The sequence below is a fragment of the Protopterus annectens genome, chromosome 8.part0 (genome assembly GCF_019279795.1).
Source record: "Protopterus annectens isolate FY-2018-M chromosome 8.part0, PAN1.0, whole genome shotgun sequence".
Classification (NCBI taxonomy): domain Eukaryota; kingdom Metazoa; phylum Chordata; order Ceratodontiformes; family Protopteridae; genus Protopterus; species Protopterus annectens.
In genome coordinates, this window is record NC_056741.1 from 1,532,706,174 (window position 1) to 1,532,723,204 (window position 17,031).

General features: G+C 39.4%; 1 protein-coding gene across 6 annotated transcripts in view; it reads left to right on the forward strand.

Annotated features, from left to right (window-relative positions):
• The window catches only part of FLI1 (Fli-1 proto-oncogene, ETS transcription factor), a 695,335-nt gene that overhangs the window by 407,925 nt on the left and 270,379 nt on the right, over window positions 1-17,031 (forward strand). For all 6 annotated transcript variants that reach the window (XM_044081108.1, XM_044081111.1, XM_044081113.1 and 3 more), the window contains one exon: window positions 3,684-3,887. In XM_044081108.1, coding sequence (XP_043937043.1) covers window positions 3,684-3,887 — 204 coding nt within the window. The remainder of the gene's footprint in view (window positions 1-3,683; window positions 3,888-17,031) is intronic.

Here is a 17,031-nt window from a genome sequence, read left to right on the forward strand (position 1 = left end):
GAGCGTGTTTGTATTCCGTCTGCCTCCTGCTTGAGGAATGGTGTCTCTGTTCTAACAGCCTCAGGTTCTTGATTCAGTCTTCCAGAACTTGGCTTTCTATGTATCAAGATAAACGTTAATTATCACCAAGCCAGGAAACTACATGGCATCTGGAGCCCAACTCTTTCAGAAGCCCACATCATACTGAATGCATACAATAAAGACATGTTTCTATTTTTCCCTAACTTCCCACCCCCAGGGTGGGACATAAGTGCTCACATTACTATGGGGTGTCCTATGCTCCCCATTGCAGATGCATGCTCACTCACCCACACTCACATATACACGCACATATGGAGAGGTACCATCACTGGTTTGGGATTAGCAAGCCCACATCCATAGTTCTCAGCTGTATTCCCATCACCTGCAGGCCTCCACTTGCCAATTGGATCACCACTACCTCCCTCCAGGATGGGTGGCCTAACATTAGCCACTTCCTTCCTTCCTCCTCTGCTCTTCTCCTTTATCAGCCAAGCCACTACTTGAACATGGGACCTCTATTTTATTTATTTATTCATTTTTTTCAGTTTGATAACCAAGTAAGTAGACTGGTCAATGTACCCTTTACAGCCACAACTTGAGCATCATGGTGCTAGATAAAAACAGAAAATTATACATAGACAAAGAATACACAGAGTTGTACATAGTACGTTAAAAAAGTAGAGTGCGTTATGTACAATTAATATCATTATTTATAATATGTACAGTTTAGGCATTCAACCAGGGAACCTTTATTAAAAGTATATGTTTACAACAATAATGTGACTACAGTGAGAGCTGCAAAAACTAGCCATTGTCACAGAAGCAAGAGCATTTCTTGTTCTTAAACATGTTTCTTTTCATTTCATTCTAAATAATTGAATTTCCTTTTGATGTCTCAGTTCTACAAGTAGCCAATTCCAAACACCTGTGACTAACCCAGAGATAGTTATTTCTCCTGTGGTGGTTTTAAAACCTGGAGGTCTAATGAGGATATGGAATGTAATGTTATAAGAGGGGATCCATATTAATTTTTAGAGATAATCACATATTTAGTTAATGCATTAGTAGTTGTAGTGGTGAACAGGTATGAGATTCTACAGCATAAATTTAGCTGGTAGAATGTTTTGCATATAATACTGTTAGTATGCTTGTCAACTGAAAGAGTATGATCTAAGGTGATCCTAGCTACTTCTGTTCTGTTAATAGTGGTTGTGGGTTGCCATCTGTATCAGAAATAATTGCATTTGGAGATTTAGGTAGATTTTACTGGATGCCAAATAATATACTTCAGAAGACTATAGGAGTGTATTTTTATTTGTCCAGTGGCTTAAATCTGTAAAGCTAGGCTGTAGTTTCTGTTAAATGGTCAATGTGCTCTTATATGATTCAAGTAGTAAGATATCAACTACATAAAGGACAAGCTGAGATGGGGCATGTTAGGGAATAGATCATCAATGAAAAGGAAAATTAACACTAGACCTAAAGCAGGTCTTTCTGAAACTCCTATGTTAATAGTGCCTTAAGTCAAAAGGTAAATTCCTGGGTATATTTGGAATACTTGGTTTTGGAGATAACTTTGAAACCATTTCATTAAATTTGCTAAATTTCTAAAGGAGCAGGTTATGACTTACTGTTTTGAATGCTGTTGTCATACCAAGGAATAGGTCCTCTGTTAGTTATGAATCATTAAACCTGTTATAAGTGGTGTCACTGGTTGTGCATAATGCTGGCATTGTATGTAAAGAATTTCTGAAACCATATTGTTTATCACAAAGAATTCCATATTTACTGATGTAATCCCAGAGTTGTTTTTGTGTCATGTCTATATTAGTTAGATGAAATGTGATTTCATCGAACACCTAGTCACTGACCCAAGTTCAGTGAAAATCACTTCTGCGATTTGTTAAATTTATCAAAGGGAAAGAAATAGTTGGCCAGCTACATAACTTTGCCCTTTTCTCCACTGTAGTGTGGTCTTGGAGTTGGTATATATAGTTAGGGGGGTGTTGGTCCATTATGTTGCAGGGCAAGTATTTACTTGCCCTTGGTAAATTCAGTGAATCACAGAAAGGATTTTTGCTGGATAGAGGTAGTTGATTCAGTGTTTACTGAAGTCAAATTTTGGCAAACTAATATAGACCCTATATGTCTAGGTCATAGTTAAGGCTTTATCCATGTATGCCTTGTAGCTAGTGAACATTTCTTCTTAGTTTTTCATATAATAAGTTTTAGGGACTTAACATTTAATCTTACTTTTTTAAGCCTCATTATGTTATGATCCTTATCAATAAACACTAGATTTCGTTCCCACTTTCATAACTTTACTTTTGGTGTCATATGGTACTTCTCTATTAATTGTTGGTTCATTAAGCCCAGCTCTGGTTATGGTTATGGTTATATGAACTCAGATGCTGCTGTATTAAGCAGGAAATTTCTCAGGGTGAATCCTCCTGCATTTGGGGTGTTTGGAGCTCCCCCTATATCACCCAAGACCACTAGTATAATTTTTTTGGTGGGATTGGGTTTCAATCAAATGATGTATCTTGGTAGTAGGACTCAGTCAATGATGCCGCAACATGCTATTCTTTTTTTTAATTATTAATTTTTTTATCCCTCCTCAAAGCTAACCACCAGCTGCTCCCAGGAGCCTCTCCTTTTTTTGAGTCTATCAAACCAGCCAAACCTTCCCCAGAATTTCTCCAGCCCATAAGGAGATTAAGACATCCCAGTGCAATTTCATATTGCTGCTGAGGAAAGATTCTTTATTATGCCCTAATTTTCCCTACCCCTTTATGTGTACCAGTAATGTCCTGGGCAGATGTACAATGGGACATGCTGGAGTGTCATGCCACCTTCATAGTGATTCAGCAACTGCCCTTGCCTCCTTTAAGGACAACAACCCCCTGTGTATCCCCCCATCCACCAGAGATCAACAGCGAGGTGCTCCCAGGTGCATGCCTTCCTCTCCTGGATGAGAATGTCCATCATTTCCTGCCAGAACATCAGATACTCCAGCAGTTAATCAAACTCAGATTGCCCAGGCTATAGTAAGGGCTCTATTCCCCTATGCTATGGTGCTGACATAATGTAACATACATAACAGATACATTTTATCATCAGGCATGCATGATTTAATCAAGGGCAATTAAAACATGATTATCAAACCAAGTTTGCCAGGGGTATAGAGAGGTACAAAATAGATGTCTCAAAAGCAGTGTTCTACAAGAGGAAAAAGTAGCTTCCTCAAGGTCATACAGTTTGTAATTAGAGGCTAAGTAACTCAAGATTTATAGATTTTATACAAACCAGCAAATCCCTTGTGCAGAATGAGAGAGAGTGGAGTACATAGACTGGTGGGTAGATTTTACCTTTTCTTCTGGTAGACAGAATGGATATGTCAATGAGTAATCACTTGTTTTTCAAGCTTCACAAATATTAATCCTAAAAGTCTTTATTCCCACAAAACTGTGTATTTTTGAAAAAAAAAATGATTTTTGCTTTTTTTCAAACTGGTTGCAAACACAGTACATAAGTGGTAATATGCCTACTGACATACTCCCGAAGAGATACAATAAACATGTTGTAGCAGTATTTCTAAAAGACACAATTTGATACAGATTGCTAAATCATAAATGTCGCTAATCTTTTCCTTTGCCTTATAGATCCAACCTTGTGGACTCAGGAGCACGTGCGGCAGTGGCTGGAGTGGGCTATCAAAGAGTATGGCATGTTAGATATTGACACAATGCTGTTCCAGAACACAGATGGCAAGGAGCTCTGCAAGATGAGTAAGGAAGACTTCCTGCGAATAACCTCGATATATAATGCCGAGGTCCTGCACTCACATCTATCTTATCTCAGGGAAAGTAGGTGATGTCTGCACACTTACATTATTTGTTTTTTCTGATAAGCTGGAACTGCATTTTCAGAAACATAACAGAACATGTGCTAAAGTGCTTGTGACCTCACATGATGACACTGAGCTAAACTGATTGTCTTTAAAGTTTGCGACTCTAGGTCATGTAGGGACACAGGACTCCAGAAGCTGGTCACATGGGAAGGCTGTAGGAATCTGGGAACACCTACCCTTCTGTCAGATAACAGTGACATAAGAATACCAATAACGGGAAGCTGGTTGAAACCAGAGGGGTATAAGTGAAGCAGCCATTTTCAGAGAAAGTTGCTCAAAGTTGCTACATGACTTTGTCCGTTCCACCCAGACCAAGGAGAGGTAGACAGATCAGCATGTGAGATTAGCATGATGCAGGTACTACACCAGCCTGCTAGATGTTTCACTAACAACACCCACTCTTTACTTTCTTCAGTTTGTGAAATAACACGAGTCATTTGTACTGCTCTGCGGTACATGCTATAAATCAATCCTTTTCATTTTTGTTTTAATTTATTACTTTTGTTTACTCAGCCATAGTGTCATAAGATATACTCCATTAACAAATACAAAGTAAGTAATTCAAAACAATATCTTTGTTTACTAACCCACTCACATTATTCCCTCATCCTAAAATGAAAAAAGTCACATTGAATTGCTCCCCTTTTCAGCCACTTCCACATTTAAAACAAGTTTGCGTCAGAAAAGGCAGCCTCCATTTGTGAAGGCAAGTAGCTATTGTGTAGTGCTTGCACATATGCCCACCTTATACATGCTGAGAATAAAATATTGCTTACAAGTTGCCATGACAGCAGAATGACTTACCTGCTGCAGCATTTTATGGCTTCCCAGGCTGTGCCAAGTAAGATGCAGTTACAACTCTCTATCTGTATTAGTTAATCCTGTTTTATTCCACATACATCCAGTATTGTTCAATAGTTCAGAGAGCTGCTCCTTGCAAGTTATATTTTTAATACATTTCCATTGCTAAAGACTAGGAACTGTATCAGAATATGAAATAAAGGGCAGGCAGCATTTTTCTCTTTTAATGTTTATCTCAGAATTGCCTAAGATAGACTTTTTTGTATTGATGATACAGTTTGTTTGGCACTGATCTTCAGAAGTGAGAAGCCAGATTACATGCTACAAATCAGAAGTGTTTTTTATAAGAACAAAAACACTAATATTTTTTATTTTATTTTAATAAATGCCCCACAGCTACACATTAAGCTATTTTTGTTTTTATTTGTTATTAGAAATTAAGTTGGACTTACCTATGCATGGGAAAAGTCTGGGGACTTGTAAATGATATCAGAATAGAAAGACTTCAGCTTTGTGTTAGATGGCCATCTTGAGTTTGACAAGTTCATAGGAAACCTTTGTAATAATAGCAGAAGTAAAATGGCACCATTATTAGCATTTATAGTAAACAGAACTTCTTCCATTGATGTTGCCGCTGCACATATGTCTGATTCAGTCAGTTCCCCACTGTGGAATAGTGTCTGATGCTAGAAAATGCAGAACGTGCAGTAAGACATATAGACATCAGTCTGAAAAATGATGGTACTAAAGGAAAGATTCTCATGAATGGCTTTATTTTCTTCAGAACTGAGCAGAATGAGTATAGATTTAATACTAAAATATAAAGCAGGGAAAGGCAAATGATTGTATAATTAGATTGACCAGAGATGGTTTGAAAGGGGGAAGACATATAACAGAAAAAAGAAGAAAAAGTATAGAAAGAGATCTGTGAGACTGTAAGACTGGCTACCTTACAGTATCAAAAGGTAATTAAAATATCTATTTTGGGATCACTATGTCCCTGGGTGGGGATTATGTTTATGTTTCAGAGTAATAGCAGGGCATATGGAATTTATTTTGAAAGTTCAAGTTCCTGATTCCTTGTTCTTTGCTATCTTGTCTTGTAGTCTGTGGTTAGTAACTTATGGAAGACATTCAGTCGTCTTCTTCTTTCAGCTTTTCCTGGTTAGGGGTCGCCACAGAGGAACTCCGGCCTGCTAATGATTGGCAGTAGATTTTTTACGGGTGCCAAGATGCCAGCTCGACGCCCAACTTTCAGTGAAAGCACGCCCATTCTACGCATGTCTTTCGAATGCCACTCGACCTTGGGGAGGACTCAAATTCTCTTAGGAGATGACTTGAACTGATACATATCAGTGTCCTTCTTAGATGGTACTTTTGCATCCATTCAGAAGTACACTTTGCAATTGCTTCTTAAGCTGTTTTAAGAATCAAACTGAGAAGCAATATGAATGATAAAGAAATGGGGTAGTTTTATTCTTCCTTTCTCGTTTAGGGATGTTCGGTTTAGACAACAAAGTTCATTGATTCAGGCAATGAGATAAAAAGTCAAAATCAGGATATGAACTTAGGTCCCAGTGTTTATCATCATCCTTTTTTCTGTTGGGTTATTTTCTTAAAACAGAACTTGAGTTTTCCAGTGCCATTTAATTAAATATGAAACTATCTCATAAAACATTTGCAGGTCTCTGGAGCCCATGGATCTAACACAGTTGGGAGAATGTATTTATTCATTCATTCATTCATTCATTCATTCATTCATTCATTCATTCATTCATTCATTCATTCTTTCTTTCTTTCTTTTTCTTTTCTTTATTGACCATGTATGTGAACATTTCATATATTATTACACAAATAATGTTGAAGTGATTGAGACAAGAGATAGTTAAATTTCATACTTATAAAGGTTATACGTAATAGAAGGAGTTACAGGAAAAAATATTGATGTATAGAGTTGCACAGATTATTCCATGAAAATTCACATTACTAACAATATGAAGGAGCACAGAGATTCATTACAAAAAGAATACAAGGCATTAAAACCATGTTATGTGAAAACTGCCTCAAAACTCTATTTCAATACTCTGTGTAATACATAGTTGAGGAGTTATATATGTCTGGTACACAAGGCATCCCAGGATCCTCTTCTGATGGACCTCTTGCATATCTGTAAAACAAATAGCATCAGAGTTACTCGATCCAGGAGATTATACCTTGCTTCTAACATAAATAGGACATGTTGGAGGAACAGGTATGTGTCTCAGAGAATACCCCTGCCCTGGAACAAGTTTCCCATCCATGTCAAGCAGATTTATACATACTTGTTAATGGTATGTTTTATGCTCATTTGCTAATAAGTCATATGAGTAATAATGCTGACATGTTTCTATATACACAATTATTAACCATTTCATTGTAATGCACACAGAAGGGCAGTACAATTATAGTACTGGGCTGTCTTGATATGCCAATGGAGGGTGGATATTGTTGGGAAGTTTCTGAAGTAAGAGTGGGGAGAGAAGCTGAAAAGAGGAGAAGTCAAACAACTGCAAAGGATCTGAGAAAGTGGAGAGCATGGCTCTTGTAAAGAGTGAAAAGAGATGGGTGAGTGGCTTTCCTTGTCTTAAATGTTTCACAGGTAACAGATTCAGTCTGATAAGAGATTAACTGTAACTCCATTTGTACACACATATTTGCAAAGACTGACTCATCTGAGCAGTTCTAGACCTGTTACATGCATAACTGAGTTTCTAATTTATGGTGAAGGCTAAAATTTACAGCTGATACAGGACAGACGATCCCAGGTGACAAGTACAAATTTGTATTTATTTTACCCTTGAGCTATAAAGAGAATCTTCTAAACTACTGAACATCTTATCACAGATGTAACTGAAGAGTTATGAACCCTTTGCTACACGTGAAAGTCTTGAAAACCCTCTTACTTCAGGTTATTTAACTAAGTAGCCTAGTGCTTCCAGTGTCCTTGGCCTGGCACTATTCACTGGAGCTGCCCTGTTTTGAAACATGCACACATTTTATTTCTCTGATTAATGGACAGAACACTCATGTCATTTTGTTTATTTTTGACCCAATAAGCCCACCAGTTACAACTGCTTGATTTAAAGGGGGAGCCTGGAGCACTTACACAGCACAGAATTAGAAACTGAAAGAATCAAACTCAGGACTACAGGATGAAGCTTTTTTGTAGCTCATGGCTTTAGCCCTCAGTGCTAAACTGCCACATCAAAGCTATTTTATAAGAAAATTATTTAGTTAATTGGAAAATAAAACCAAGTGCAAGACCACAGAAAATCAAAGCCACCAAACCATAAAAAGTATAACACATCTGAACAGAAATATGAGGACCAGTACTCCACTGAAAATCTGGTAGCTAATGCCCAGTCTGTTAGCTGTTATATTTCAGATTTCTAATTTGTGCTCAGAGTTTTCTCTGTCTCATTCCAGCCTGTAGCTATCTATCCATAAACATAATCTACAAAATTATTTATTTATCCCAACAACTGCCATAGTCTTAACACTTTTTCTGCAGCTGTCAGTAATACCAAACAAACTCGAATTCAGACTGAAGTAGAATAAATTGGTAAGTTAAGAGCATAGAACATACCTCTTAACTTTCCAGATTTTCACAGAATGCCCAGATTTTTGCCTCATATTTTTGGTCCATTCCTCATAAAATGTGTGGTTTTCTGGCAAATCAATGAGGATTTAGTTTATTAAATAATGACTGACATTTGAGTTTCAGATTCCATATCCTTCAGAAAATGCATTGTAATACAACTGTCTAAGTTTATAAGAGCAGTATTTAAAATGGGTCCCTATTTTTGGGCCTTTATCCCCCCATTATTTTTGGCTTTGTCCAAATTTCGTATACTAAGAGGTTGAGAACTATGGCAAGGAATAAGTTAGTGTAATCTACAAGGTTGTCTTTCAAGACCCCCTTATCCCCATTTATATCTCATAGACATTCCATTAAGTCAATAAACAATTACTTAAGTAAGAATTCACATCTTTAGTCAATAAACAGTCTCTTAAGTAACATTTCCACTTTTAGACCCTGCCATCTGTCATATTCCTAACCTTTCACAGCCTTCTAGCAACCCATTTAGTTCTACAGGGCTGCCATATTGCTTTTATTTTTGGTCATCATATAAAGTTCATCTTGGGATATCATACATCTTGTACTGTATGCTAGTAAAGGTGGATCTATGGATCTAGTTTAGGCCAGTGTAAGAGCTACTTTATGCCACCATGGGTCTTGCCCTTTCTTACTTCCTATTCAATCACCTTTAAAAATACTCAGAATTATGTAACTGATGTTACTGATGCTGTTCTTGTTCGAAATATTCTCATACTCACTAATACACAAGTCATGGTTCTGTTTACTGTGCTGTGCTCTTCGGACAAGTCCTTCCATCTTCAGCATATTCATTTTTTAAGATAATCAAGAGCTTGGCCACACTCAGGCATATTTGCTGAGATTATTGAATTAAGATGACCTTGTCTGCAGAGACATGAGACATGGAAAAAATCTCATAACTGTAGGGAGAAAACAGTGGAAAAACAATGAAGCAGAATCCCTTTTGAAATAGATACATTTAGAGGGCTTACAAGTGCATTCAAAACGGTTTTATTAACATTACAAGTAGTAGAGATTAAAACTACCTACACTTATATAATAGATGGTAGCAGAAGAAATGGAAATGGACATTTGCATAAAATGGTTTATACATTTCTCCTAAGACCATGCATGCTCTCATCACAATAACCCAACTAAAACATCTCATATATTACAGCCTGACTACACTCATTCTATTGAAACACGTACTTAAGCTCATTCTATTATGAGCAAATGACACAAATATTAAAAACGTTTTTTTGCAGGGAGTAAGATCCTCTGTAACCACCATGTGGAAGATTTTGACTCACACACTCTCCTTATTCTTATGCTGAGGTCACCACATTGTAGAAACACAGGGATCCTCATGGATAGGTGGCATGAGTGGTGGCAATTTTAGCGGTCAGGTTTCAAATGGTCCATTGGGTTGATTGCATTGTATCTACATACGAAGCTTTAAACATATGAACTGGTGGCATTAGACTGATTGAATTGTTTAGCCCAGACACCAAAAAGAGTAGAGATTGAAAGACCATAAATACATTGATCTATTTAGTATGGGAAACAGGGGAGAAGGCACACATACGAGAATATGTTAGATAGAACACATTTATTCTGGAGAATAAAATGAGTGAAAGCACATGCTTCAGGAGACATGAAGATTTACCTAACAAGTATTTAGGACTTTTGACTTTAGTGATCATGGGTGTGGCACTTAATTTCTAAGTAGCTGCTACTGGGTATGTAATTCTACTTGAAGACTTCAATGCTTATATGAAAAATTATGGAGATTACTGAGGTTGTGTGGGTGGTAATTGGGTACAAAAGGCCTACCTGAGGTAAACTAAGTGGTTAACGTTTTGTGACTTCTGTGCTAATTGTGGATTGTCCATAACAAATACAACACACAAACATGTGAATGTTCATAAGTGCATCTGGTATTAGTTGAACTTTGGGGCAGATTCCATGACTTACTCTGTAGTCCTGTTATCTGATAAGAAGCCATATGTCTTGACCATTCAAGTAAACAGGGCTGTTTTGCTTTCAGCTAGTGGGCATTTGTTATTGAGAATGGTCAGATGACTAAGACAGCTTGACCGACAGTAAAAAGCTGTACATGTTGCGAACATTTCTTGAGAATATCCATCAGATGCTTCTATACTGGAAGGGTTTGTGTCTCACCTCCAAATAGTTTCTTTCATTTACCTAAGGGTATGCAACCCAACTGGGCCCTGTTAAGGTGATGGCAAAGAGGTGTTATCAAAGGGTAACTATTGCTTCTCAATGTAGCTACGCCAGAAGGACAGTATTAGGGAGGAATTATGTCATGTTAAATAAATGGACTCCAGATATCACTGACAACTACCAATAAGCTATGGGAGGCAGCAGTGTAGCTGTAGCTGTTGCTGAGATAAAGACCTAGGAGTAGGAGGAGTGTGGTAAGGCCTACAGAATGACTTTTGGTTTACCTCAAAGAGTTTCTGGTAAAACATCTGGTAACTTAGGACAGTGAAGCTGCATATTACCCAGGTTGTACAGGAAGGTCAGAAGAAAGCTGACTTGAACTAAGAGCATTGTTGAGAAATAGAAGAAAACTTTGAAGAATGCCTGAATTTGGTGAACATATCCTTCACCCTGCAAACAGTGAAGAAGAAGAAGATAGTGTATTGGATCTTTTTTTTCTGTAGTTGAAGTCATTGCGGTGATTTAACAGTTTCAGTGAGGCAAAGCTGCAGGAGTGAATGAGATCTGGCTGGATGTACCTGAAGATGCTGAATATTTTGGGGGTATCACAGATAAAATCTATTTTAAATGTTGCATGTAATTAACTGTCACACCTGGGAAGTGGTTGCCATTTTCTAAAAGGGGTGGGAGGGTGTGTTCCAGTTATTGACAAATCATGCTTGTCAACCTCCCTTGAAAAGCCTGCACCAGGGTGCTGGAAAAGAACTGTCATTTAACAATCAATGCCTAGTTTCAGGAGAAATAATATTGGTTTTGTCTCAGCCATTTATTGAATCAATCTTAATTCTTACATAAGTACTTGAAGGATTATTGGAGTTTGCCAGTGCTGCCTTCTTATGTTTTGTGTACATGAAGAAAGCATACACTTGTGTAACCTAGAATATCTTGTCAGAGGTCCTACAACAGTAAAGGGTCCCAGACCCATTACTATGTGACACTCAGTCCCTGTATTTGAGGAACACAGACTCTGTCTATTGTATCAATGCAGAGTAGTAGCTAGAGAAATATGCACCTTAAGCAGTCCCCTACTTTGGTGCTCCCTCATGCCAAAGTTGAGGAGGAAAAAACAATTTATTTTCCAACAATACAATCATTCCAATTAACAGTACTGAGTAATTCCAGTAATCATCAATGCCAGTACTTCTCTTTCACATTGATGCCCCCCCAACAGCTTGTACCCAAGGCAGCTGCATCCTTCAACCTGCCTTAACTACAGTTCTTTGTCAACCTTAAGCTAAACTTATTCATGCTGGCAATAAGATCCACCAGGGGTGTATCTTGTCTACTCTGCCATTCGTAATTTTCATATACAGGTAGATATCAAGGTACAATCAATGACCAGAGATTATTCTTTCTGGGGATATGAGGGCTGCACCTTTGTTGATTGTAAATTACTCTGTCTTTTTAGCCTGAAGATGACTTTGGAGAAACTAAATGCTGAGTGTGAGGCGGCTGTGATGAAAAATCAGCACCTTCAAACCCGACCTCATAATTCTCTCCTGCAAAAGAGTGAATTGCTCTCCACAAGTGAGAAAGAGCACCTACATCATGTGGAGCAGGTTAAGTGCCATGTGTCATATGCATAAGGCAAGGAAGAGGGACAACAGCAGGCTGAGCTGCAGGTAAGTACAGCAGCAGTAGCAGCAGCAGTGCTGCAGGAATTGATGGGTGCCAGCTTACCCATCAATACCCCCATGGGTGGGTGGGGGGAGAGTGGATTCCACAGGATGACCCGCTGACTGATGTTCTTCGTGTTTCACTGTTGCAGTCATTATATTTGGGTAATCTGCTGTCAGGTTGCCCTCAGTCGGTCAGATTAACAAAGTCTTGGGTCCTGCGTCAGTTGCTGTCCCTTCTTCCATGATGTCAGGTCGTCAGGGGTATAAAACATGCAGCCGATGCCATTACATCAGTCTTTCTTGCCGCGTGGTGCCCGAAGCAGAAGCAGTTCACAAGTGCCGGTCGGCCGGCTCCTGAAATTTTCATTTTCGCGTTTCAGAACCAACTTCTTCAACTAAACGCTAAGTACCCCATGGGGGAAACATTTTCTTGCTCCTTACTGATGTCAGTAAAAGTTAATAGTTGCATTACTTGTGGGAAGCAAATACCCCATAAGGATTTTCATTTGTACTGTATTCCTTGCCTAGGCCCTGATCATAATGTGCCTTGCTGTCAGTTTTGTGCTAGATTTAATCAATGCACTATTAAACATCGGTACATTTTTGCTTCTAAATATTTTGGATCGAGATTTAACTATCCAGAAATGACGTCGGTTAGTAATCCGACTACCGGAATACCTAAAAAACGCAAAGGAAAAGACAGAGACAGGCCGTCGAGGTCCAAAACTGATGACAATGTTTCTCCTAAGCCAGTCACTAGTTCGCTGGTACTCAGTGAGGCACTTTTGCAGCCCCTGATGCCTGCTACTATTGATTCGCAGGCCTCTACTGAGACCCATTCGGAGTCCGGTATGCCACGAGATGCTTTAAGTATTGAACCCGCGGATGTCTCTACCTAAGATGGGTCCAGAGTCATTGTGCAGGCACCAGCTTCTGAGGGTGTTTTCAGGCCTAAAGATTTGTATATTAAACTGACGCCATCTTCAAAACTAAGGCCAAAATCTACTTCTATGTCTAAAAACACAATGCTTGGGCCATGTGTACAGGCCCCTATGCCTAAAAAACAAATGATCAAAATGGCTGAAGATTTAATTACTCTGATCAGGGGTAGCCAACCCCCTCCTTCTAAGAGGCCTAGGCAAGACATTGATTATGAATCTTCTGAACAGGATTCTATTTCTTCTGACTATTTTAATGAACAGGATTTGTTGATTCCTACTTATGGGGACTCTGATGCAGAAGATTCCATTCCTTCTGCTTCTCCCCCTGAGGATTTTTCTTTTGGGGAAATTTTACATACCTTAAGGGAACATTTCCACTGGGAAAGTCAGGATTTCTCTGAATTTAAAAAGAGACTTAGGGATTTTCTTCTTCTTCCTCAGTATAGGCCTTTGGCTATACCTCCTGTTCTAGACATTGTTGATGATGTTTTTTCAGAATCTAGTATGACTCCTGATTCTCTGCCTCCAGCTCCTTGTAAGCCAGACAGATACTATAGGGTTCCCGACTCCCACAAATTACTTTTCAAAAATCCTATTGCTGATCCTGAAACCATTTCTCGGGGTCCCAAAGGCATTAAGGCCTCTACTGCTAAAAATCCTACCCCTTCTGATAGAGATTCCAGGGCAATGGATAGATGGGGTAAGAAGGTTTACACTTCTGCAACCTTGGCAATCAGGGCTTTAAACTGTCAATTTCATATGCTTATATATCAACAGCATATCATGGGATTACTTAAACAGAAAATGATGTTAATCTCTGACTGTGTGGAAAATAAAGATTTGCAGGATTTATTACATTCAGCTGAACAAGTTGGAAAACATACTTTGCAATGTGGTTTTGATTCCTTGCAGGCCTCTTGCAGGGTTGTGTAACTGGATCTGTGCTAAGAAGGCATGCTTGGCTCAAAGAGCAAACTCTGCCTGACCATGTTAAAGCAAAATTGTTGGATGCTCCTTTACAACAGGACCGCCTCTTTCGTAATAAAGCTGAAGAAGTGTTAAAAAAAAGATGGAATATAAAGCTAAATCTACGCAAACTGTGAAAGATTTCTTACAAATGCAACCTCCAAGATTTAGTAGGCACTGGCCTACTAAGAAATGGTCCTTTCCAGTCCCCTCGAGAGCCGCTTAAGTCAAATCAAGACATTCCAAAGGCTCCAGGTCTCAGTCACAAGGAACCTTTAGAACAAAACAATGGGGTGCCTCCACCTCCAGATCTGGAAACAACAAGGCACCTCCCTATGGTAAGCAGTCTCAATGACTTCCCTCTACAATCACCAAGCACTTACCTTTTAGCCACCCCTTTGGGGGAAACTGGCACTTCATGCATGAAACTGGCAACTTATTACCCAGGACAAATGGGTTTTAAATATAGTATCCCAGGGATACAGATTTCATTTCCACACGTTGCCAATTCCAAATGGATGGCCAGATCTGCCCTCAAATCAGTGGGCAGAGGCCCAGAAACAAGTTCTGTCCCTCATGAACATGGGGGGGCTATACAACCAGTACCAGAAGAGGAAAAGGGACAAGGTTTCTATTCAAGACTTTTCCTGGTACCCAGAAAAGACAAATCATGGCACCCAATTCTGGATTTATCCATTCTAAACACATTTCTGGACATTCCAAAATTCAAGATGCTGACTCTTGAACAGCTACTACCTATGCTAGGTAAAGATGCCTGGTTGGTAACTCTAGTCTTCACAAAGTGCCTGGCACCAGTAATTGCATTTTGCAGGCAAAGAAATATTCAAATATATCCATACCTGGACGATTGTCTAATTCAGGCAGAAAACAAGGACATTCTTCTAAAGCATCTGGCATTTGTAAAAAGAGTTCTAACTTGTCTAGGGTACACCAAAAATGAAAATAAATCACAACTGTTACCCTCTCAAAAAATTACATTCCTGGGTGCAAGGTTGCATACAACTGCCCAGATGACTTACCTTATGCCAGAAAAGCAAATTCAAGTGGTGACTTACTTCAAACAGGTGGCCACAAAAAACCTGCTTTCTGCAAGACAAATTCTGCAAGCCTTGGGGTTGATGGCCTCCTGCATTCTTCTAATTCTTCTAATTCCATATGCAAGACTACATATGAGGAAACTTCAGTGTCAGTTAAAAAGTTTATGGAGTCAACATTGTCACAGCCTGAAAACAATGATTCCTATTATACCTTGCCTGCAACTAGATTTCCTATGGTGGGCAGAGGCCTGCCACCAAAACAAGGGACTGCCATTCACTCCACCCCCTGCCACCCAAACCCTAAATACAGATGCATCAGACTACGCTTGGGGGGGCTCATCTGGTAGGAAAGTGCATTCAGGGCAAATGGAGCCTAAATCAAATGCACCTACATATCAATCAGAAAGAGATGCTAGCTGTACGGAATGCACTGACAGCCTTCAAGGACTACCTTCATCCAGGACAACTAATGATAAAGACAGACAACACCACAGTTATGTGGTACATAAACTAGCAGGGGGGGGGTAGACATTCCTACCCCCTTTGCAGACTAGTTATGGCATTGTGGAACATGGCCTTGACCTATCAAATACAACTACAAGCTCAATTCCTGCCAGGAAAGCTAAATGCTCTGGCAGACGAACTAAGCAGAAATCTTATGGACCTACACGAATGGAAACTGGAACCACAAGTTTTTCAACATGTTGACATGCAAATGGGGGAGCCCATACATAGATCTTTTTGCCTCACACCAAAACTATCAGTTGGACAAATTCTGTACAAGAATTCATCACAAAAAAGCTTGGAAAGTGGATGCTCTATCATTCAGATGGAGAAACCTATCAGTCTATGCTTTTCCCCCCTCTGCCTCTCCTCTCCAAAGTTCTACTAAAAGTTAGACAGGGCAAACCAAAAATGATTCTGATTGCTCAAGACTGGCCTCGCCAACACTGGTACCCACTCCACCGCAATGTGTCACACCTTCTTCCATGGCACCTGCCTCAGACACCTTACCTACTGTCTCAGCAGAGCTACCAAATTCTGCGCACTCAGCTCCAAACTTTAAATCTTGCAGCATGGCTAATCAACTAATTTCACCCTTGGCATCCCTCAGCAAACCTGTGATGGATGTCATTTTGGAGGCTAGAAGGCCCAGTACTAGAAAATCTTATGCTGACAAATAGAAAAGATTCTGTGCCTGGAACCAATCACAAGGAATAAGCACAGCAATGCCCAGTATTCCTCGGATTCTGCAATACTTAACTGAGATGCTTCACAAGGACCTCTCTTTATCTTCCATAAAAATCCATGCGTCTGCCATTTCAGCTCATTGCAAAATAAAACCTCCCCTCTCCTCTCATCCTCTGCTAAAGCAGTATCTCAGAGGGGCCAAAAATTTAAGACCTCCCAGGAGAGCACCATCTCCTGCATGGGACCTCAATTTTGTTTTGGAAAAACTCACTCTCCCTCCTTTTGAGCCAGCTGCTACTGCAGACCTAAAATTTCTCTCCTGGAAAACAGCTTTCCTTTTAGCAGTCACTTCAGCTAGAAGGATTTCAGAATTACAGGTGCTTATGGCAGTGGAGCCTTTTATTATTTTTCATCCAGACAGGATGGCTCTCAGGACCAATCCATCTTTCATGCCTAAGGTGGTATCCAGTGTGGCTCTTAATCAGACCATTCATCTGCCACCTTTCTTTCCCAATCCACAGAACAAGGGTAAGCAGATTCTGCATTCATTGGATGTACACAGACAACTTAGATTTTACTTAAACAGGATAAAATCTCTAAGAAAATCTGAACAACTATCGGTGGCATTTGCTGCAGGGGCAGA